The sequence below is a fragment of the Cryptomeria japonica genome, chromosome 4 (assembly GCF_030272615.1).
Source record: "Cryptomeria japonica chromosome 4, Sugi_1.0, whole genome shotgun sequence".
In the NCBI taxonomy this organism is placed as follows: domain Eukaryota; kingdom Viridiplantae; phylum Streptophyta; class Pinopsida; order Cupressales; family Cupressaceae; genus Cryptomeria; species Cryptomeria japonica.
In genome coordinates this window covers 490,019,440-490,040,383 of record NC_081408.1, presented here as the reverse complement: position 1 = coordinate 490,040,383, position 20,944 = coordinate 490,019,440, and the positions used below count along the sequence as shown (strand labels likewise).

At 36.3% G+C, this 20,944-nt stretch overlaps 1 protein-coding gene across 1 annotated transcript in view; it reads right to left on the bottom strand.

Annotated features, from left to right (window-relative positions):
- Positions 1-17,103: 17,103 nt before the first annotated feature.
- The window catches only part of LOC131875179 (uncharacterized), a 65,739-nt gene continuing 61,898 nt past the window's right edge, over positions 17,104-20,944 (bottom strand). Inside the window, exon 4 of the mRNA XM_059219220.1 lies at positions 17,104-17,414. Within this exon, the coding sequence (XP_059075203.1) occupies positions 17,104-17,414 (311 nt within the window). The remainder of the gene's footprint in view (positions 17,415-20,944) is intronic.

Sequence of the window (20,944 nt, the reverse complement as noted above, 5' to 3'; positions counted from 1 at the left end):
CAAATGCACAAATAAACAATGCAACCAACATATGAACACAAATATTTTTCACGTGGAAACCTAACTAGGAAGACCATAGTGGGAATTAGCACCCACAAAATATTTGCACTCTTTTGGAATGCACCCGGTTAAAGGCCTAACCAAGTTAAGAGCTTACAAAATGCCTTGTTAAGAGAAGACCCTGTTAGGAGTCACCCAGTCAAGGGATTTTGCCTCAGCCTTGTTAGGAGCTCTACCTTGTTAAAAGTAACCTTGTTAGAGGATTTAGAACTCAAGTTAATGAGCCACCCAATGATGGGATTTACAATATCAGACCTGTTAGGATCTACCTGGTTAAGGGATTTCAAACCATTGTAACTGTTAGGGAACAACAGGGCAAATGATCTAATTACAACACTTCCTTGCTTGCTAGTATAGATCCTTTTCAGCACAACTCTGCCACACACATGCAAACACTTCAATCTGGTTCGACAATACCTTGTTCTCAAACTACCATCACAAAATCTCTTGTCCAACTAGCCCTCAATACATTTTTCAGTTAGGGCAGCTACAAGCCCTAATTACATCAACAAGATATAATGAATTTACATTTAGTGTGGCAAAACACTTTGCCAAAATACATTACAGATCATTACAACAAATTTCTAGATGATTTCCATTGTTGAATGATCACTGCACATCGATTTGATAAGAAATCAAACCCTTGTTACATTATGATGAATACTAAGTGGGAGGGGTGAATTAGTATGCCCAAAAACTTAACCAAACTCTTAAGCAATTTTACTGCAGACCGGTATAGTAGTTTAAAAAACAAACTGGTTAAAACACAAACAAGCCAAATAGCAAATAGAGAATTCACCCACAGAAGCACAATCACGATAACACAACATATTATGACATGGAAACCCAAATGGGAAAAACCATGATGATTAAAACTCACAAGTCAACTATCTGCAGAATAGTAACCAGACCGGTTAAGGCCTTACAATGTTCTTCACCAGAACAAATCTTGTTAGGAATCCAAATCTGTGTTAGGAGATAAGTCTTGTTAAAGACTACCCTGTTAAAGGATTTCCGATCCACAACTGTGAACCACCTTGTTAGAGGATTTACAATAGGCTTGACAGGGCCTACCCGGTTAAGGGTTTCAGACTTGTCGAAGAGATTAGTAATCACCAAATGCTTGATTAGATCCTTGACTGCTCTATGTTAATGCATTGATGTATTACTTCAGTCTTCTATCCTTTGCTTTTTCAATCTCTATTGCACGATGCCTTTTTTGTGAAGACCTAATCTTCTCTTCAACACTTCGCATACACACACAAAAAAAACCCTAGACATGATGTCCTCATATAGGAATCTGATTTCATGTGGTCCAATAAGATTGGATTACAATTTCCTAGGTTCAAAGCATCTAGACACATTTGGTAACACGACATAGAAGCACCACCAAAGTGTTGGTGGATGATAACTCATCACACTTTACAATTTTACCGGTTTAACACAGTATACCAATTATTGGTAAACAAAGACTGGTAAACTAGAACATAGTGTTCCGATCTTCAAAAATGATTCGCTGCCGCTTGGGTTCCTCGGTCATGCTTTGACCAGTAAGCTTCTTCTGCAAAACATTGATATTCTTCTACACACAAAAAAAAACCCTAGACATGATGTCCTCATTTAGGAATCTGATTTCATGTCGGTCCAATAAGATTGGATTACAATTTCCTAGGTTCAAAGCATCTAGACACATTTGGTAACACGACACAAAATCACCACCAAAGTGTCGGTGGATGATAACTCATCACACTTTACAATTTTACTGGTTTAACACAGTATACTGATTACTAGTAAACAAAGATTGGTAAACTAGAACATAGTGTTTCGATCTTCAAAAAATATTGGCTGTCGCTTGGGGTCCTCGGTCATGCTTTGACCGGTAAGCTTCTTCTGCAAAACACCGATAGTCTTCTACAAACAAAGACTATACATACAATGGCATATAATACCGGTGTGAACATTACAACACATATTACTAGTGGATAATACCTCATACATAAAATAAGTGTGTACATCAATGACAATCACAACTAAACAACATCAGAATACCAACACATTCTATTAAGCACTTTGTTGTTTCCCAAGAAATATGATCCTTGTACGCGCTCAAACACCATCTCATCGTTACACATGGATCCTGACACATCATCACTTAGTTATGATCATGATAAGATCCACCGCCAAACCTTAAATCATTACCAGTTAAATATTTGTTACCAGTATACATTCTTCTTCATAGAGTTCATATCAGTCAATTACAAATGTGGTTTCCAGTTTACCAAACTTGATGTGATTTCAATCACAAACTCATGCCAATGTTATGAACATACAAACTGCACCGCAACACCTGAATCTTCTCCAATCATCTATACCGGTCACTTGATCATCGCTATGTCTCTGTTTACTGGTTGACAACAACTTAGCAGTTTTTTTGTCTAACTCATTCCACTACCGGTTAGGCTATACCGGTAGGTCTAGATGACCTAGATGCCTAAACAACCATGGTTTCCATAAATAAAAACACAAATAAAGTCATCAAACAACTTACAACTATATGATCATTATCTAGCCAACAATCTCCATCAACTTTACCAGTCATCTTCATCATATCAACTTTACCAGTATTCTTAATCATCTCCATTAGTTGTGCCAACATCCATACCCTACTAGCACATTATCTTAAGTGCCTTGAGTGCTAAAAAATATAAAACTTTGATGGAGCATTTCTAGGTGTCTATGACACTTACAAACAATTTTTCTAATCCTATAGGGTTGTGAGAGGCCAATCTACAAAAATATCTCTTAGATTTTGAATGCTCAAAACCATTTGCTTGTGGTGAGATTTTTTCTGGTGCCCAAAAATGCATCAATTGTATTTAGTTAAAAGTTTCAATATGCCCTAACTTTCATTATTCTCATTGTGTGCATGAAATGTTAGCACCTACATGTATAGGAGGCTAGGTTTATGCTAGACATGCCCTCATTTTTCTTGCCAAGCCATCTGAATGTTTCGAGCCATACCCTACCAGCACATTCTTTTGAGTGCCTTGAGTGCTGAAAATTGTCAAACTTTGACAGAGTATTTCACAATGTTCATGGCACATACGAACAATTAGTCTAATCCTATGAGTTTACGATAGGCCAATCTACAAAAAGCTATCTTAGATTTTGAATGCTCAAAACTATTTGCTCATGGAGAGTTTTTTTTTTGCCCCAAAAAGAGTTAAATGCATTGAGTCTAAAGTTGCATATGCCCTAACTTTCATTCTACTTATTGTGTGCAAAAATCATCAATGCCTACATGTCCAATAGGTTGGGTTTATGCTAGGAATGCTCTCATTTTTCTCTCCAAGTCACCCAAACACTCTGAACCATACCTTACCGACACATTCTCTGAAGTGCCCTAAGAGCTAAAAACTATATTTCTTGGTGTTCATGACACATTATCTTAAGTGCCCTAAGTACTCAAAACTATTGAGCTTTGATGGAGCATTTCTTGGTGTTTGTGGCATATACGAATGGGTTCTCTGATCCTATGAGGTTGTGTTAACACCCTCTACAAAAACCTCTCTCAGATTTTCAAGAATTGAAACTATTTTCTTGTAGTGAGAGTTTTTTTGGTGCCCTAAAAAGTATCAAATGCATTTAGTCAAAAGTTGTAATATGCCCTAACTTTTGTTATTATCATCATGCGCACAAAGAGTTAATTCTTACACATCTAGGAGACCAATTTTATGCTAGGAATAACCCCATTTCACTCACCAAGTCACTTGAATGCTTTGGGCCATACCCTATCAGTGCATTCTCTTAAGTTTCCTAAGTGTTCAAAACTGTTAAACTTTGATAGAGCATTTTTTGGTATCTATGGAAGATACAAATGTGTCGTCTAATCCTATAGGGCTATGTTAGGACCCTCTACAAAAACCTCTCTTAGATTTTCAAGAATTGAAATTATTTACTTGTGGTGAGAGTTTTTTTGGTACCCCAAAAAGCGTCAAATGCATTCAGTGAAAAGTTTCAATATGCCCTAACTTTCATTCTTCTGGTCGTGGGCACAAACCATCAATTCCTATGTATCCATGAGGTTGGGTTTATGCTAGGCATTCCCCTATTTCACCTTCCAAGTCACCCAAACACTCCAAGCCATATCCTACTAGTGCATTCTCTTAAGTGCCTTAAGAGCTGAAAACTGTCACACTTTGATAGAGCATTTCATGGTGTCCATGGCACATATGAATGGGTTGTTTGATCCTACGGGGCCATGTTAGTACCCTCTACAAAATATCTCTTATATTTTTGAGACTCAAAACTATTTTCTTGTGGTGAGAGTTGTTTTGGTGCCCTAAAAAGTATCAAATACATCCAATCAAGTTGCAACATGCCCTAACTTTCATTATGCTCATTGTGGGCATAAACTGTCAGTGCCTACATGTCTAGGAAGTTGATTTTATGCTAGGAACGCCCTCATTTTTCTTGCCAGGTTGTCTGAACTCTCTAGACAATACCCTACCAATGTATCTCTAAGTACCCTGATAGCTGAAAACTGTCAAACTTTGAGGAAATGTTTCTCAGTGTCCATGACACATACAAATGGGTCGTTTGATCCTACAAGGTTGTGTTAGTACCCTCTACAAAAATCTCTCTCAAAATTTGAAGACAAAATGATTTTCTTGTGATGAGAGTTTTTTTTATGCCCTAAAAAGCATCAAATGTATCAAGTCAAAAGTTGCAATACGCCCTAACTTTCATTCAGCTGGTCGTGGGTACAAACCATCAACGCTTATGCATCCAAGAAGTTGGTTTTATGCTAGACATGTCCCCATTTTACTCACCAAGTTTCCCAAACATTCCACTGCATTATCTTAAGTTCCTTAAGAGCTCAAAATTATCAAACTTTGATGGAGCATTTCTTGGTGTCCATGACACATACGAATAGGCCATTTGATCCTATAGGGTCATGTTTGGACCTTCTATAACAACCTCTTTCAGATTTTGAAGACTCAAAACTATATGATCATGGTGAACATTTTCTACCACAAAATTAATGAAGTGCATGCAATATGAAAGTTGCAAGCTAACCTATTTTTTTGTGTTGGGCTCAAATTGTCAGTTCCAACACATTAGGGTGGCATGTCTATGCTAGGCATGGTCCTGTTTTACATGCAAGATCTCTTAAATGTTCTAAATTTTGAGGTAACTTCTTATGGTTGTTCTGTGTGAATTTTAAGGTAATTTCATATGATTCTAAGAGGAACACATTCAAATGTAAATTGAATCAATATAAGATCAAATTTTGAATCACACAAGGTATGGGAAAGGAACTTCGACAAGAAGAAATGTGAGATTGTAGTGGCACATAATCTTGTGTTGATAGATATCTCATGTTCAAAAGCATGTTATTAGTAGGAAAAATTATTGAGATGAAGTCAATTGTAGGGAGTGCTTTAATGTGGTATTATGTTCTTTTTTTACCATTACAGTGAATACATGCTAGGTGAATATGAATATAGCTAGTGAAATTCTACACCATTCTTTTGAAATAATGATGTTAGGTGAAACTATAAATCATAATAATTGATTGTAATGAAAATTCATGGATGTTAGCCATAATAGATCTCTCTCTACTTAATAAAGAATGTATATTCATATAAATCCTAGTGTACTTTAATCCTTAGTAAAGGGCTTGATAGGTAGTTTGCCAAATATAAAAAACAAGAATTAATCTATTAGATTATAAAAAACCTCTTTCATGATAAAATTTGGGCAAGTCCTCATATATTGTAGTGCCACTCACTGATTCATCCCATATGTGAGGATGTGATAAACACTTTTAGATTAGTTCATGTTTATGATGATTTATCTTAGACGTTTCATATTAATAGATGATACATTATGATTTATGAGGATGATTATACATCCAGGATTATTATGATGGTTGGACTTATATTTGTGATCTATATACACTTATTATACATGAGTTATTTATATTACTTATGGTGATGATGATATCTTGTTAGTGCTAACACCACTTCATGATTATATTGGATGAGATGATGATGTGGTTGCCATGACTACTATATTCATGATAGAGATGATGTCATATCACTCATTGTGAGCATGATATGATGTTGTGATTCTCTTCACTTGTTTGATTATTTATGATATATGCAATGTATATATTGTCTTGTGGATATTGGTGGATGCAGGTTTGCATGTACTAGACATCGACTTCACCTGGTCTCACAAGTCTGAGTGTGTCTTTAACCCAATGACAAGTTGATCGGAGGTGACATGAGTTCCTTCTACACACTCTAGGCTTAAGTTGATACCTTGTTAGTTTAGTGTATTAGCTTGAGTCATCTTGTCGGCATCGTGTGGTATGTTGTTCAACCCTATGATGGGTTGTCTTGAGGAATTTTTCATTATTAATTAATTAATAATTAATTGATTCATATAGTTTATTAAATATTAAATTAAATTAATGAATGGCATTAATATTTAGATATTATTGTGTAATTTAATTATTTAGGGTTATTATTTATTAATGTTATTTTGTGGATCATAATATTTGGCATTTATAATTATGTATAAAAAATTATTTATTATATTTTATATGTATGTTGGAGATATTTATAATATTGAATTTAAATTATACTGGGTGAAGCATTTATATTTATCCCTACATTTAATTATTTAATTATTTGTTTATTGTTTATCTATTTATTTATTGTTTTGATTAATTAAAAAATAGGTTTTCAGGACCCGAAACCTTTACAATAAAGATAGAGAAAAAGCACTAGGAAGAACAGTGCTTTAAAGTCCGCATACAAAAAGACTGGCCAAAAGACCAACAGACAGAAAGAACAGCTTAACAACAAAAAACAATAAAGAAACAAAGAAGGCACTACACAGTAATTTTCTTCAGCAAATCCTCTACCTTAATCACCAGCTCATCGTAGGTGGCCCTGACAACTTGTAGGTCTTCTAGATCCTTGTTCGGTTTCTTTTCCTTCCTCTTGCCTCTAGTGCAAGTTCTGGGACCTTGAGCTTCCCCTGTTCCTTTAGCTTCCAGGTCTATGTCCTGGATTTCCTTTTCTTCATCTAGTTTGCTGATGAGGGTGTGGGTGTTGTTAGCTGAGATCTTCAGGATACTTAGGCTCTGTTCAGCAATGTTCTTTAGACACTCCTCAATTTTACCAATTTTGGTAACGGTGTCCGAGAGGGTTTTATCGCTAGTGTCAGCAAGGCTCTTCCTTTCTAGAAAATCCTTCTAAATCTTCTCAAACCTGGGGTTAAAAGCATCTTTGATGTCTTCATCTTTGGCAATGGTGTTTTTCAGGTCCTTAATATAGTCGGCCATAGTGTTCCCTTCCCCAGTATTAATGGTTTCTAGGATCAAGACTCTATTGCAGAGTTTTTTGTTTTCATCCTCAGTTTTCTTGTAGCCATTAATGAGCCACTCCATAGTTTCCATGAAACCATGCAAACCCTCAGGAGGAGGACTAGATGGGGGGGCATCTTTTCTAGGGGTAACTTGTTCCTCTTTAGGGATATGGAGGGTGGAAATTGTATCAGAAGCCCTAAGAGTCTCTTCCATGGTCTCCTTTTCCAGACTCTGATCAGCTTCCAGGGCCTTAGCTTGCTTGTCGTTTGTCAAGTCCTTATCAGTCTCCTCTTTCTTCTTGTGCTTTTTCCCGGTCTGGGTATGGTCTTTTGTTTTCTTCTTCGGTAACCCTTTAGGGTTCTCCTTTTCAGAGTCATCTGAGTACTCCTCTTCCGAAGAGATGTTGATCAGGGGTCCGCTTTTTGGATTTTTGCCCTTAGAGGAAGAGGGTCTTGTTTTACTGTATTTCTTGTTCTTCCCACTTTCATACTCTGAGACATCAGTGCTATCCTCTATGTCAGTTGAAGAGTCACTATTGGATTCATCCTCCTTAGAAAAGGCAGAATCAAACATCTCTTCCTCAGAGTCCATGGAGGGCTGCATCTGAGCTATTTGGTTGGCTTTTAAATGGTCATAACTTAGGACCATTAGGCATTGGTGCATAGCAGAATCACCCAAAGTATTCTCCTTATAGGCCTTGAGGGATGCATTCATCGAGCAAAGCAGGAAATAAGGGAAATTAACCTTATCATTGTGCCTAAAGTGGTTTAACAGAACAAAGTGATAACCATAAAATTTCATAAACCTACCATCTAGAGTGATATAACGCATTAAAACAAAGAGAATTTCCCTCCAAGGTTTGGCAAAAGCCCTGGGTGGGTAGTAGATTTTGCTCAACTTTACCAGTCATTTTTTCTCTTTCTTTGTTTCTGGGTACCTTTCATTAGCTTCCCTGCTAACCTTCCTATCTCTGTAGAAGTTGTAGCCTTCCCTTGTGAGGCCTGTAGCTTGAACAATTAAGTCTTCATCGATTTCAACCATTTGATCACCCATTTTTAACATGCCCTTCTTCTAGTTCTTACAGAAAAGACTAGTAGCCATACCATCTTGACCATGGAGTCTCTCCATGAAGTTCGAGAGACCACCCTGCTGCAGTATACCCCAAACCTCTTCCTTCTGTTTCCATTCTTTACAACTACTTGGTTCATATCTCCTCCTGTTTCCACCCATGTTGTCATTGCCCACGGTCAAATTTTGAAGCTTGCAGAGCAGATAAACCAGAGAGCTTTTTGGAACTATAATAGTTACCTAGAAAGTGTGAGAGTTAATAGCATTGATGTTAGAATGAGTGATATTCTCATTATTATAGTAACTCAAAGTATTCACATTAGTACTTTTCATAATTATCTTGTCCATCAAGAATCTTTGGAGTGCTTCTATATCTCTCATTACTAATGATTTGTCTGATGTCTTTAGGGAGTCCGTGTTCACCCATCCATGTGGTAATTTCCTCACTTTTAACCACCGCATTGGCAGCCTAGTCACTAGAGCCATTGGCCTCCCGGTAGATGTGGGATATATGGCAATTTTTAAAGGTGCTAATAAGATCAATAGAAAAGGTGATTATGTTGTGAGTCGACCATGAAGGTTTTGAAGTCCCCTTAAGACACTTTATAATATTATTTGAATCCCCTTCAATCCATAGATAGGGGAAATTCCACTTTTTAGCTAGGAGGATGCCTTGAAGAGCTGCCATTGCTTCAGCTTTATGGTTGGTTTGGGTTCCAATAGGGATAGCAACCATTTCCTTGCAAATTCCTCTGTCATCTCTCAGTATAGCTCCACAACCTGAAGGACCAAGGTTACCTTTGGCAGCAGTGTCAAAATTAACTTTGAACCAACCTTGAGGAGGGGTTTTCCATTTAGCTTCAAGCCTTTTATTGTGGTTGTTAGGACCATCAGTAATCTTCATATTCCATACCCTCAAGATGTTTGATTCCAGTGAGTTGTTAGAGTAACAAGGACCCTCAATGATCCTTATATTTTCCTGAATTGACCATTGAATTTTCTGGAACACAATATCCTGATTAAGGGAGACATCCCTGAAGATTCAGTTATTTCTTTATTTCCATAGTCCCCACAAGATGTGAGGAAGAGAGAGCTGCCACAAACATCTCAAAAAAGAGTTAGTCCATTTAATATTCTAGGAGGAGAACAAGTCACTGATGTTATTCGGAAACACCAAGGCCATACTAAAACTCTTGAGAAAACTTCCCAAATAGAGGTTGAGAAGGAATAGTGGAGAGAAAGATGGTTCATAGACTCTTCCTCTTGAAGGCACAACACACATCTATTAGGGAGGGCAAAGCCTCTGCCTTTGAGGTTGTCAAGGGTCAAAATCTTATTTTGGAGGCTGGTCCAGAAGAAAAGATTGATTTTGGGGGTGAGACCCTTAATCCAGGCTTTAGACTAGTAAGGGTTGATTGAGAAGGGGGGGGGGGGGGGGGGGGGAGGACACAATACATAGAGGAAATAGATAAAGTACCTTTAGGATCATGTTTCCAAATCAGGGAGTCTTCTTCTTTATTCATCCATACCACAGACAGATGGATCTTGAGCTTAGAAAGGCTAGAGTGGATGCTTTCAATGTTCTGCCATTCATTACCAACCCAGTACTCAGCAACTAAGGATCCAAAAGTTCTAATACAAGAGGGATCATAGGGGGCCCATTCATTGATATCATTCAAGGGTTTATCAAAAAGCCAAGGATCCTCCCAAAATTTAACTTTCTTACCATTTCCTAGTTTCCAGATCACTCCTTGGCTATATCTTCTTTACATTTAGAGGCATGATTCCATATGTGGGATCCATTGATACTAAGGTCCGAATGGATAAAAGAGGAGAGAGAGGACGACAGAAGAGAGTACTTACTTCGCCAAATTTTACACCATTCAGAGTCTGAATGAAACATTCTCTAGACTTGTTTGGATAGGATAGCTTCATTTAGGGTATGAATCCTTCTAAGGCCCAACCCACCTTTGCTTTTCAGCCTACAAACCTGGTCCCAAGCCACCAAAGACATTCTTTGCTTATCCTCAACCCCAGACCATAGGAATCTTCTTTGAATTTTCTTGATTGCATCAACATACTTAACTGGAATTCTGAAAAGACTTAGAGCATAAATCAGAATACTTTGAAGAGTAGCCTTAAGGAGTTGGAGCTTTCCAGCTTGACTTAAGAGGGCTCCTTTCCAACCTGCAAGTTTTTTATGAAATTTGTCCACAAGAGAACTCCAGAAGGGATTAGGAGCTGCAATGCCCATGGGGAGACCAAGGTAGGTAGTAGAAAGATCAACAATCCTACACTCCTTGATTCTGTTGATCCTCTATTGTCTTCTCTCAAGAGTATTAATGAAAAAAACTTCACTTTTAGCCCAATTGATAAGTTGACCAGAAGAAGAGGCAAATTTACATAGGATTCTCTTCAAGACTTTAGCTTCTGAAATACTTGATTCCCCCATAATAATAGTATCATCAACAAACTGCTGGTGGGAACAGATAAGGTTAGCAGAAGATGGTTGGAGGCCCTTAAAGGATCCTTGCAACACCATTTTTTCCATAGTCTTTCCAAAGCATTCTACCATAATGATGAAGAGGATGGGGAAGATAGAATCCCCTTGCCTTAAACCTCTATAAGCTTGGAAAAAAGTTGAGGGAGAACCATTGACAAGAACAACGAAAGTAGCAGAGGTGGTAAGCTGAGAGAGGAGGTCAACAACTCTGGAGGAAAAACCAAAAGAAGTGAGGACTTTCTGAAGTAAAGACCAGTCAACCCTGTCATAGGCTTTGGAGAGATCAAGCTTTAGGATGAAACCCTATTTCTTTGCTCTAACAAGAGAATGAATGTTCTCATGGACCATAATAATGGAGTCAAGAATTTGTCTTTCAGGAACAAAACCATTTTGCTGGTGTTTAATTAAGGCAGGAAGGATAGACAAGATTCTAGAGGTAAGAACCTTGGAAATTATCTTGTAAAAAGAATTGCAGAGGTTAATAGGTCTAAATTTGTTGAAAGAATCAACACCTTGAGTTTTGGGTGTGAGAGCAATAAAAGTGTCATTGATTTCTTTCAAGAGTTTTCTAGCCCCAAAAAATTCCTTAACTCCATTGGATGCATCTTTTCCAATAATCTCCCAAAATTCTTGGAAAAAGAACATTGGGAAGCCATCTGGGCCAGGCGCTTTGTTACCATCAAAGGTGAAAACAACATTTTTGATTTCCAAGTTAGAGGGAATGGAAGAGAGAAAGGCATTCTTTTGATCATCTATTTATTTATTGTTGGCTTATCTATTTATTGGTTATTTATTTGTTATTATTTGTTTACTCACCACTTGTTATGATTGGCCTTTTTGGGAGTTGTGTTTGTGAGATAATATTATTTAATTATTTATTAATTTATTTTGTGGACTTAATTGAGTGTTTATATTTATTTGCATTTATGATTTATTTATTTGTTTATTATTGGTATTTGGTTTATTTTTACTATTTACCCCTTTTTATTTATTTATTTAATTGTTTTTCCTACCTACCCTCTTTTACTATTGGGTTGTTCTTATTATTTAATCTCTTTTTACCTATTTGGATTATGAAATTATTATTTATCCTACCTACCCTATTTTATTATTGGTTGAGAAATTTGGGTAAGTTAAATAATATTATTTAATATTTTCTTACCTCAAATTTGGGTATGGTTGGTAAGAAATATTATATTATCAATTATTTTGATTGGTGGAGATTTTTGTATAGATTTGAATAAAATATTATTTATGGGGATTTTTGAGCATAATCATGGGTTGGCCTTTTGGAGAATTTTTTGCGTTGTTTGAAGATTTTGATTGCTTGGGAGCTTGGTTTGATTTGGCTTGATATTGGATTGTATTTCTCTACTTTGGATTTCATTGCCATAACTTTGATTTCTAGGTTGGAGGAATTCTTCCTTCTATTGATTTTAATTTTGAAAAGATTGTATTCTTTGCGCCTATGAAAAGATTGTTTGCAGGAAGTTTTTGGGTTGCAAAAATGAATAATTATATAGTCTAAGAAACATTATTTGGGACTATTGTATTTTATGGATTTCATTATTGGAGTATTGTCCTGATTTTTGCATATTGGTGTTTGATGCTCTAAGTTTACCCCAAGTCTTCTTCTGGAAATGATGCTCTATATGTGTTTCAGTTTATGCATTTATTCAATTATTGAGGAATCTCATAGTTTTCAATGTCATGAAGGTCCTCTATGTCAAAGTTTTTTTTTGCATTTTGCCAGATGCTTACGTTATGCTTTGTGTTCAATTTCCTTTCTAAGGTTTAGGATTTGGCCTTTATTAATTGGATTGCTCGATTTGGTGGGTTTGGGTATCGTCTTGATATACATATTATATTTTGAAGTTATATATTTTTCATTTCCAGCTTTCTGAGTCTATTAGTATTTGCGCTAGATAACTATGTACACTACTCTTTTATGTGTACATGCGCTATTCTCTTATGTGTATGCACTAGTCTGAGTTCCTTATGCGCTACTTATTGGTAATTGACATTCATCCAGTGGATATCAATGCTTGATTAATGGTTTAGGGTTGTCATTGATGGCAACTCTTCATGGAAATCATATCCAGTAGTCATGGTTTTTGGTAACCGGTGGATTAAGTGATCAGGTAATGTATCTTTGGTATTTCAGGATAGCAGGGCATCTTTTGGACCATAAGCATTGTGGTGATTGCAGTGGTAAGATTCATACATGGGATGATAGGTCCAACTTGTAGAAGTCATTTTGATATCATTTTATGGATCCACACAGATTTTGGCAATCCGATCTAAGCCGACACCTAGTTACACATTACATGGCATATTGTGCTTGGCTGACTTGGTGAATGATTTATTTTGTGGTTGCGGATATATAAGACCAGTGTGAAAGATCTTTTTTATGTATGGTATGAGTGAATTGAGATCAAAAAACCATTTTGGCATAATTTCACGCGCGCATTCTTGATTTGGTAGTTGATAGAGAAGCATAGTAGAGCAGAGTTGCAGAGGTGTTACAACCAGAATTATTGCACTTAATTGGAACTCATCCAAGCATAGTTTGATACTATTTGGAGTTCATACATTTTAGTAGTCATTGTAATTGATTTGTAAGTCAGTGGGACTTCCATTTTGTAATTGAACCTTTGGTTCTAGGCAGTGTGTCTGAATGCATGTGCATTCCCCTTATGTACTATTTATGTACTCCTAATCACAATATATGAATATTGTGGGTTCTAATCCCACTGTGGTTTTTCCCTTTCTAGGTTTCCATGTACAAATCCTAGTTTTATGATTGTGTGGTTGTTTCTCTTATGTTTCTTCATTTCACTTTCCTGCATTTGCTTCTGGTGGTTTGAGAATAAGTTTAAAAATTTATTTGTCGGATCACTAATTCACCCCCCGCTCTCAGTGATCCTTGATTCCAACAATTGGTATTAGAGCCTTGTTCCTTTGAGGAAGCCTAATCTCTTGAGGGAGATTCGGGAGATTGAATCAATGGACTCCAGTTTGCAAAGACAACTTTGCATGGCACTTCAGGATCTTGATGCAATAAGAAATGAGATTAGTTCCTTAAAGAGAAACCTAAATGTAGTTGAATACTTCATTAATGATTTGAAGGATCAAGTGAGCACTTCAAGAGATAAGAGGAAGGAGCTGAAGGAGAAAGAAGATCAAAGCATGGAAAATCAGGACAAAGCTGACGAATGTGACAAACTTGCAAGAGAGAATCTTGTACTGAAGAATGAGATGTAATCCATAGTGATGAAGCTGACTAAGGAGATTGAAGATTGAAAGAATAATGAAGAAAAATTAACATAATCTTTGAAGGAACGAGCAGATGAATTCTTTAGGCTTACTTATGAGAATGATCAATTGAAGCTAGAGTTGACACAATCAAGGAATAATGGTCAAGAACTTGAAAGATAGATTGTTTCCCTAAGAGATGAACTTGCTACTGTAAATGAATACAAAGAAAAATTCAATGCAAGCTCAACAATGCTTGATGAGATTCTGGAAAGTCAAAGACATGGAAAAGACATGAGAGAGCTTGGATTTGAAAAAGGAGAATCCTCCAGATCTAGACAAGGAAATGCTAAACCTAATCAGAAGAAGAGAAAGAATCCTCCTATAAGACAACCTAATTCCTATAAATTCAATGATAGATTATTTACTTGCAATACATTTGGTCATATGAAAAATAAATGCAGAAGTAGGATGAATAACAAAATGAATAATATGAACAATGGTCCTACCTTTACTGGTCAGTGTTTTATATGCAATAATTTTGGTCACAAGTCAAATATGTGTAGAGTAGTAATGAATAATTTTTAGAAAAAAAGATGTTATGCTTGTGGGATGTTTGTGTTGGAATCCAAGAACACTGAGAAAGGGGGTGAATCAGTGTTCTCCTAGAATATAAGAAATTGAATGAGCGTCAATTGCCAACAATCTCCCCCTTTGGCATTGATGGCAACACTCATGTGAAAAATGGTTTCAATCTGTCCTGTTGATCCTAGATTGTGATTTTGCTCCCCCTGAGCTATATATACCATCTAAAATCTGATCGATGCATATTTCTACTTTCTATTTTTCACATACATCACTCCCCCTTTGACATCAATGCCAAAAACCGGTACAAAGAATGAATAAAACAATGAAATTCTGTACAGGGGAATGTCTCTCAAAATACTTACTGGAGTTGAATGAGCTTGAAGATTTCTAGGTAAGCATTCATCAAGAACTCCAAATATGTGTCCCAACTAGATTTGAATGTCCCTGAGATTAACACGAGTCCATTTAGGACATATGCATGAGATTCATTTTCTTTGAGTTATGTCGGTGTGGGCTTTCCCATCATATCTATACACTTCTTATGTACATACAATGTGTCCAATCAGGGACTCACTAACCCTTTGAGTTCTTTAGCTCTCCATATGATTTTATCCCTATCTCTTTCAAGAGCTCAAATCTGGACTTCTAACAACAAAATTTGACCATCTACAAATGTGGTTAAAGAATTTACTCCATCAAAGTTATTTACAATTCCTGCAATTGTATTTTGAATATCTTTAATGCTTTTGGCTATACCCGCTGTAACAAAAATTGAATTGCAACATACTCAATAAATATTTGTACATTGCCTCAAAGCATCATCTATCATTTTCAATATATCCACTATCTGTACTTTGTTCGATTCAATCAACTGATCAAAAGTGGCCCTTTTGGCCTGAGAAAACCGGTCCAGAGCATGTCAGTTAGAGATTTGCTGCAGTGATTGAAATTCCTTTAAAATATGCTCTGTCAGCATTTTGAGCTTGCCGGATGGGCTTTCTCCCTTATCAATTTGGCATTTCGGGACTAATTGGTGTAAAATTGGAATGGAATGATCAATTGTTTGTTTTTCCCCAGTCCCTTCCTTGATCAATTTTTGAGCTGCAATCACCATGATTTCGGTTGAAATCATCTCTGTTATGCTCTTCTTCTCAACATTTGCAGTGTTAATTGCCAACAATAAAGTTCTGGCTGTCGGTTCTCTGTCAGATTCCTCTCCCTTTTTCTCTAATGATTGTGCAGAAACACTTATTTTCGTTGGATCTTCCTTTTCTTTCTCTCCTTTCTGATTTTGCTCTTTATCTTTCTCCTCTGGTTTACTTCCTTCAATATCATCTTCTTTTGCACCAGTGGCTTTTCCACTTGGTGCAACATCTGCTATTGTCAGTTCCTCATTTTTTGTATCCACAACCTGTTCATTTTGATCTGGAGGACTATTGCCCTTAACATCTATAACTTGTTCATTATATACACTAGCTTTTTATGCTAGTATCTCCTCTTGATCCTGTACGTTTTCTTTTGCCAGAGATTCTGCATTTAATTCCTTGGCATCTTTCAAAATTGTGAATGGGCTATCCACTGCACCTTTTCCTTTGACATCAACCGGTATGTCTATATTTTCAGACTTAGGATTAGCTTCTGGTGATGTAAAGAAATCAGGGTGGTCAACAAAGAATTTGACCCATGCCTCATGGGTTTCATTGATTATTTCATTAACTTTACCTGCCATAAGGCTAACTGTCTTGTGCCTACTTCAGAAAATTTCTTTATTTATAGTTTCAAGACACATATTCATCTCCTCCAGGGTAATTGAACCACAAGTAATTAATAATCCTTGAAGCTTTATGTGCCTATCTTCCTCTACAACGGATAATCTTCTAGCATTTAGATTATTATATAATTGTGTCGGTATTTTCTTTTCAATCTCTAATAAAGCCTTCTTATATATATCTAAGTGTAATAAAACTGCTTCCTCAATTTATTTTTTCTCGTCATCATCCAAATGTTCATAGTAATGTTGAATGTTCTTTGAAATACCATCCTTTGTTATCTCATCTATTAAATCATCACAAGACATAGGTGGAATAATAGTTACATTACCGGTTTCAATAGCTTCATCTATGTGTCCCTTCTTCTTCTTCTTGCCAGATGATGCAAGAGTTTCTTTTATTGTCATTTTCTTCTGAGTAGGCTTCCTTTCAGCTGGCTTACTTGCCAATATCTTAAAGGTTACCTTCCTTACTGGTCACTTCCTTATCTTCTCAGCTTTCTCCTTTGGGTCTTCTACCTTCTTTCTCTGCACCCTTGTGAAATATAGAGGAATTTCATCCTCAGTCTCAATATCTAAATTAATTGGTGCAATGAGAGCTTCAAGTTGTTTCCTCTTCTTTACTTCTTTGGTTGATGAGGCTTCAATTATATTCTTAATATCTTTTGAGACTTTTTCAACAAACTGACTTACTTTTCTCTGTTGCCTCTCTCTCTTCTTCTGATTAAATTCTGTTTTAACTTCAAGTTCTTTTTGCTTGGCAGTTCCAAATGATTTTTCAGATTCATCTGTCAGTGCATCTATAAGAATCTTAGTATATGCATCCAAAATTCTTGCATATACCTCATAACCCATTTCTTCAATCCATATCTTTCAGGGTATCACAACTTCCATAAGTGTTTCATCCTTTTTCACCATGAAACAAATTTCAGTTGAGTATTTCTCAACTATGTGCTTTGGAATTCTTTCCCTTGACTTCATGGCTTTTTGAAATGATTTGAAGTATCCCCAAACTTTTTCATCTCTTTGGTTCCCCAAACCAGTGATAGCACCCTTAATATTCCTACCTACTAGTATATCAAATGCCCATTTCCTTTTGCCCAAACCTGGTATCTCATTCAAAAAGAAAAGCATTAGGCACACTATCATATTTCCATACCGGAAAACTCATTTCTTTTCTCCCTTGATCTTTGCCTAAGTTCAAAATAAACTCTTTTTTCATCCATTCACACAGATCATACTTTTCATCCTTCTTCAACATTTGATAAGCAATAAAGATGCAAGAGCTAGAAACTGAGTTAAGTTGGTTAGACTAGGTTAACTTGTAACCTATAATCATGTTGACAAATTTGACATCCTTGTGAGTAATGGTATTGACTCTCATTGACCAATTATCATAGGTTACACCTATGAGCTTGTTGATTTGATCATTTGATATCTTCTTCTCTGGTTTCTGACCTATCTGAGGTAAGCCAGTGATAGCCCTGATTGCTTCCTTGGTGATATTGTGGGGTCTATCCAACCAGATAAATTCACCATGAACTCTGTTCAACATGTACTAGATTATTTCATCCTCAAACTCAAGAATATCTAAGATTCTGGTTAACCCTAGGTCTGCAATATGTTTGAATTTGAGCTTGATGATTCTAGAGTCGTTCAACAATTTAGATATGTACATTGATTTTATTTCAGTTATTCCCAAGTCCTCTAGATTGCAGTGGATGTAAGCTCTGACATCCTCAACATAAACAACACCTTCGGGAACCCTCGAAAAAGCATCGACCGAATTATTTAGAGTTGCAATATGAGGGCATATTTTGAACATTGGTCTCAGACGGTCCTTAACCTCTACTACAGTGAGATTTGCAATGAAAGTGGGGATAGAAGAAGAAATAGCCTCCATTTCAAATGATTGAATTGCAAAAAATACCTGGAAATAGTCATCGGTGACAAACCCTAGATATCTCCTTTGAATGCAGTTGAAATTGCCAATGGTTTCTTTTGATCTCTCGGAATCTCCTTTGACTCACTCTATATCACTCTCAATGTAAGGTGATCATACTGAAGTGAATTATTCCTTTTATCCTTTGAAAAACCCTAATTCTCCATCGACATAAATGCCTTCTGGTGAAGCATACCGGATCTCGATTCAACATATATATGTCGGATAAACCTTCTCAGATGTCTGAAACTTCCTTCCAGATCTCTTTCCTAGGGAATATGTAGGATTTTCATGAAATTTTCCTACCCCTAAGGCATCTGTCTCAATTGCTGGATGAGCTTCCTACTGGTGCAGGAACATTCTACTTAGTTAGTTGAGTAACCAGAGCAGTTTCATCTCCCAATTGATCATTTGACTTCCTGACTCATCTCTTGGTATGATCATGTTAGATCTCATTGATCTTTTGCTTTCCTTTATCATTTTATTAATTATTGCTAACCGGTGGATTTTTGCTTCTACAAAACTTAGCTATATGTCCAATCTTGTTGCATGGATAACATGTAACATTGTTCATTTGAATTGCTTTGTTATAACCGGGATAATTGCTTGACCTGCATTGATTAGCCATATGTCCAAACTTTCCACATGCATGATATTTTACATTCATTCTGCAATCTTCTATCTTATGACCATACTTATTACATTTGGAACATTGACCAGGGACAGAGTTATAATTCTGATTTGCTCTATTTCTACATTGTCTAGCCATATGACCAAATTTATTACAAACAAAGCATCTACCATTAAATTTGTGAGTATTGAGTTGCCTTACTAGTGTCCTCTGGTTCTAGTTGTTGTGATCATTCTACATACCAGATTTTTGATCTTCATTTGCAATACCGGAGCTCTGACCTTGTTCAAATCCAAGTCCTCTAGAGTCTTTATTCTACCTTTGGCTCTCCAATAATTCATTAAGTTGTGCTGAACTAGCCTTGAATTTGTCCTTATACTTATTTGCAATAGTCAAATCATCTCTTAGGATTATCATCTGTCTTTCAAGTTCTTGTTCATTGTTTTGGAATTGCACTAATTTTGTTCTCAACACATCATTTTCATGAGCCAACTTGATGCATTCTTCATATCTATCCTTTAGTGATCTAGCAAGGTCTTCCTCCTTTTTATTTATGTCTTCAATTTCTTTTGCCATCATCATAGTTAGGGCTTGCGTTTCATTCTTCATAACTTCATTTTCTTGATTCAGCTTCTGACATAGGTTCTTCAGAGTATCCTTTTCTTCATCATTTTGATCTTGTAATTGTTCCCATAGTTCCTTCCTTTTGGCTTGAGCATTAGATAGTTTTTCTAAGTTCATCTTTCATCTTTATGTTCTTAAATTTTTCAACTTCAAAATCTTCAAGAGCAACTTCAAGCTGCTGCCTCAAACACATCTCCATGGATTCTGGATTCAAGATTTCCCTCTAGCTATTAGGCTTCCTCCAAGGCACAAGGCTCTAATACAAATTGTTGGAATCCAAGAACACTGAGAGAGGGGGTTGAATCAGTGTTCTACCAGAATATAAGATTTTAGCCTTATCAAAGAATTCATTCATCAACCAGTAAACATAAATACATATAACTGAAACAAATAAAGCAATCACATAAATGAACACCATAACACATGGAATTTATACATGGAAAAATTCAATGAGGAAAAACCACGATGGGATTTGTGACCCACAATATCAATTCGCTAGCCATATGAAGAGATATTACACATAATAGGGGCCTGCACATGTAGGAAGGCACACTGCTCATCACCAAGACTCTCACTCACTACAATCACTTTTATGATAAATGCAAAGATGAACTCATATAATGCATCTGCTATGCCTGATTGAGTTTCGGTTAAGGCTCTGACTGTTCCAGTTCTTAAACCCTAAACCCTTGCTAGAATATCATACACCTTATGAGTACCTTAGAAATCATCTACAGATCATTACAAAATATTGCTTTTGCATAGAAATGATCTCGCATACATAAACTTCGCATTCCAGATCTTATCTCCAATGTTATTTGAAAATGACCTAATAGACTGACTAATATACCCTTACAAACATTTATGCCATATGTCGGCTTACATACAAAATGATAATACATGTCGGCTCATTATGAATTATAAAATGATTTGCCAGATACTACCCTTTATCGGATCTCCAAGTGATGTCGGCTTCCCATACCGATACCTAGTTTTCTGGTTACCTTTGAAATCCTTGATGTCAGTGAAGTGTCTGTTGAATATTAATGTGAACCAAAATATGTTGCCATCAATGACAACATAAGAAACCAAATGACTCTCAATTGCCAACAATTTGGACA